The sequence below is a fragment of the Elephas maximus genome, chromosome 10 (genome assembly GCF_024166365.1).
Source record: "Elephas maximus indicus isolate mEleMax1 chromosome 10, mEleMax1 primary haplotype, whole genome shotgun sequence".
In the NCBI taxonomy this organism is placed as follows: Eukaryota; Metazoa; Chordata; class Mammalia; order Proboscidea; family Elephantidae; genus Elephas; species Elephas maximus.
This window is the reverse complement of record NC_064828.1, coordinates 25038575-25042385: the sequence shown is the minus strand read 5'-3', so window position 1 is coordinate 25042385 and position 3811 is coordinate 25038575. Positions and strand designations below refer to the sequence as shown.

The window sequence follows — 3811 nt, the reverse complement described above, 5'->3', positions numbered from 1 at the left end:
TGAGGAGAATGCACACTCAGTAACCTTTGTCAGAGCAGAAAATAAGTTGGACTTCATTTCAGATGGAAGGTAGAATTCAGAGTAAGCCTTATCAGCGATGAAGGATTTATTTCAGCAATGATCTCTGTAGGGTAAGTATATCCCAAACTATCTGATTTTTAAAATTTTCTCTCTTAATATGCCCCCAATTTAAGACTAAGTCATCTTTTTTCCCCCCTTTCACTGTATTTTTTTAATAAATACCTATTAAGCTTAGAGTACTGCACATGTTATTTAGTTGATGTTTTTACAGGAAAGGTGAATTTTCACTCCCAACTAATCCCTGAGACTTCTGGACTCCTTACACAGTCTCACCCACCAACTAACAGAAAGCACAGCCCTTCTAAAATGTTAGCAGTTTCCAAGCACCCAGGTTGGGGAAGATCTGTTTTCACAGACCCTCTGCCTTATGCTGATATTTTCTGTTTACTTTTGGATTTTGCCTTGTTCTACCATTTCATTGAAGGAAAAAACATAGGAAAATCTCAGTCATTTAGATTAGAAGGATTAAGTATATTCCAATTTGAAGGCAAAAACTGAAGTTAGATTAGTTTTTATATACACGTAGAAATCGTTGAATTGTGTATGTTTAGCTATGTGTATTTTCAACAATTAAAAAATAGTAATTTTTATATAAACATAAATGCCTTTTTATCATTTGGGGCATTTACATTTCTTTGTGTGTGAATTATCTCTTCATAAGCAAGTTATCTTATTGCAAAAATCTTATGTTCTTAGTCTTTTCAAAACCAACGTTCTTACCATAAGCTATCTCTAATAGAGAAGTTACGTTGGAAGCTTTGAAGTTAGACAAACTTCAGTTTATACACCAGTTATGCCGCAGTGTAGCTATATGACTTTCTCCTCTGTAAAATGCCAATAAATTTTGTGATGATTAGAATAGATAGTTTGTAAAGTTCTTAGTACAACTCCTGGTATGCAATATGTCCTAATTAGGCAAGTTTGAATCTCTCAGTTTACATTTACGGAAAGTGTAATAGAAGAAATAAAGCAATATAGAGGAACAAAGGAAAGAAGGGAAGGGAGGTGCAGAAGGGAGGGAAGAAAGAAGGAAAAAAAGAATGATTTGGCTTTTTGGCTTAAGGAATTTTTTTTTTTTTTTCACTGAGGTGAATTTAAAATAGGTAAATTGTGTAGGACAAATGAAATGGGAATTTATATTTTCTCACATGAAGGGCGGTTAAGAGTAAAATTAGCTTTCGTATGTCTGTCATTTAAGGTAGTTTCAAAAAAAGTACTCCCTCTTGCCAGTGAGGGCCAAGGACCAGTCAATATATATAAGAATTGGCATTTCCCAGGCCAAGGTATGTATAGTTTTGTGGAAATAGCCTCTAACGAGGAGATTCTAAATGCAAGACAGTATCTAATACTACAAATGTGCATTCAGTGTCCAGAATCTTCTTTGGATTATAAACATCTTTTCTCAAATAATTTGATAAATAGTTTTTCCCAGTGTTTGCAGTAGACTTTGGTTCAATTCCATCTACTCCCACATTTCAATGTGGCAATTAGTTTGTTTCACAGAAACATGTTTTGTAACAGAAACTTAGCTCTAGATTATGGCCTTGGGTCAATTCTGGTAAAATAAAGAATTCCAAATATTTTTAGAGCTCAGAAATTAATGAGACTGGTCCTTTTGATTCCCTGGAGAGGTACTTTCAACTCATATATTTTTAATCAGCCTTTATTTTTTATGTCCATAAGAACTGTGTTTCCAGTGAGTAACGTTTTTGACTTGACCTTTTAAAATTTGTTACCTTCCCTTTTTGGTCACAAAGGTATACCCTTTTTAAGAAATAACTATTAATTTACAATTTTGAGCTCAGTACAATGCTAAGATTTCCATTTTCTCTATGAGAATTGATCTCTAACACCTGAACATTAAAATCTTTTTTTTTTTTTTTTTTTCCTTTCCCATTCTGGAAGTTCTCAGTTCATCTCTTGCTTTTGGGACACATTACAGCAAACTGAATGGAAGAAACAAATCAGTCTGTGGTGTCTGAATTTATTTTTAATGGACTTTGTAATTCAAGGGAGCTCCAAAGCTTCTTCTTATTGCCTTTTTCTATGCTCTACCTGATGACTGTTGTCGGCAACCTCCTTGTTGTGTTCTTGATCATCTCTGACTCTCATCTCCATTCCCCTATGTATTTCCTCTTGGCCAATCTCTCATTTGTTGACTTCTGCCTTTCCTCAGTCACCACCCCTAAACTAACCACAGACTTCCTAAAGGATAACAAGACCATCTCCTTTGGAGGCTGCATGAGCCAGATTCTATGTGTGCATTTCTTTGTAGGTGGTGAGATGGTACTACTTGTGACAATGGCCTATGACCGTTACGTGGCCATCTGCAAGCCACTCCATTACTCCAGCATCATGGACAGACAAAAGTGCCTCTGGCTAGTTTTGATATCATGGGTCATTGGCTTTGTGCATGCCCTGAGTCAAATGGCAATGATTCTGGACCTGCCATTCTGTGGACCCAGAGTAGTGGACAGCTTTTTCTGTGATATCCCTTTGGTGATCAAACTAGCCTGCATGGATACACATACTCTGGGAACATTGATAAATGCTGACAGTGGGGTCTTGGCAACAACCTGCTTCATTCTTTTGCTGATCTCTTACACCTATATTCTATTAACTGTTCGCCTTCACACTAAGGATGGGGCATCAAAGGCACTCTCTACCTGTACTTCCCACATCATAGTGGTGGTGTTGTTCTTTGGACCCTGTATCTTCATCTATCTGTGGCCATTCAGCATTGCTTGGGTGGACAAATTTCTTGGTGTGTTTTACACAGCAATCACGCCTCTCCTGAATCCAGCCATTTACACACTAAGAAATAAAGAGATTAAAAATGCAATAAAGAGACTGATAAGTCACCATATGGATTCGAGGGATAATTTTTAGATCTCTCATGTAATCAGAAAATCCTTTTTATTCAGCCTAATTTGGCCATGCTTTGATCTCTACAGTGAATTATAAATAATGCCCTATGTATGTTTGTAAACTATGAGCATTCCCAGATGTATGCTTTGTGTTTAAAAACTGTTTATTCACTCCAACCTTAAGTTAACGAGAGGCAGTTCTAAAGATATTTGAGTAATCAGCATTCACTTAGAAAAAAAAGATAAATGGCTCTAACAATAGTACTACTGCCCTTGTACTCCACAACACAATCCCTTTAATTTAACCATTCACATCTTAGCCATTTTTTTAAAGGTTTGGTTTCCCTGGAAAGACTTTCCTAAATACATGGCAAAAGTGCTTGAAAATCCTTTGAAAAATATTTTTTCTCTCATGTTAGTGAATGAATTTTGTGATTATAGGTTTATTTCATATAAAAAAATAGGAAAAAGGAGCTGTGAGGGTGGGGAAGAATGTCTTGCATGAAAGCAAAAGAAATTTAGACTGATCAGAAAAAAGTCAAGGAGAATCAATCGATAACAACAGCACAATGAACTGCCTGTGTTCATTCACTGCAGGGCTCGGATATGCTGTGTGGCTCTCAGCTAAATACCTAACCAACTTTTTCCTTTCTAAGGAGGCTCTTACATCACTTCAAAAGTAAACAAAATAAATAGAAACTATACGTTTATAAACACACACATATATTATATATACACATGTATAATATCTGAATATGTGCAAGAAAACATTGGTGTTATTGTTAGTAGAGTGAGACTAGGCAACACCAGTTATACCAGCATTGTATAGTCTTTTAAAATAAAGTTGCCTATTTAATATTGCA

General features: G+C 35.8%; 1 protein-coding gene across 1 annotated transcript; it reads left to right on the top strand.

Annotated features, from left to right (window-relative positions):
* The first annotated feature begins 2031 nt into the window (after window positions 1–2031).
* On the top strand, window positions 2032–2970 carry LOC126084436 (olfactory receptor 4K14-like). Its single transcript, XM_049899014.1, has one exon. The coding sequence runs from the start codon at window positions 2032–2034 to the stop codon at window positions 2968–2970; it is 939 nt and encodes a 312-aa protein (XP_049754971.1).
* Window positions 2971–3811: the final 841 nt, after the last annotated feature.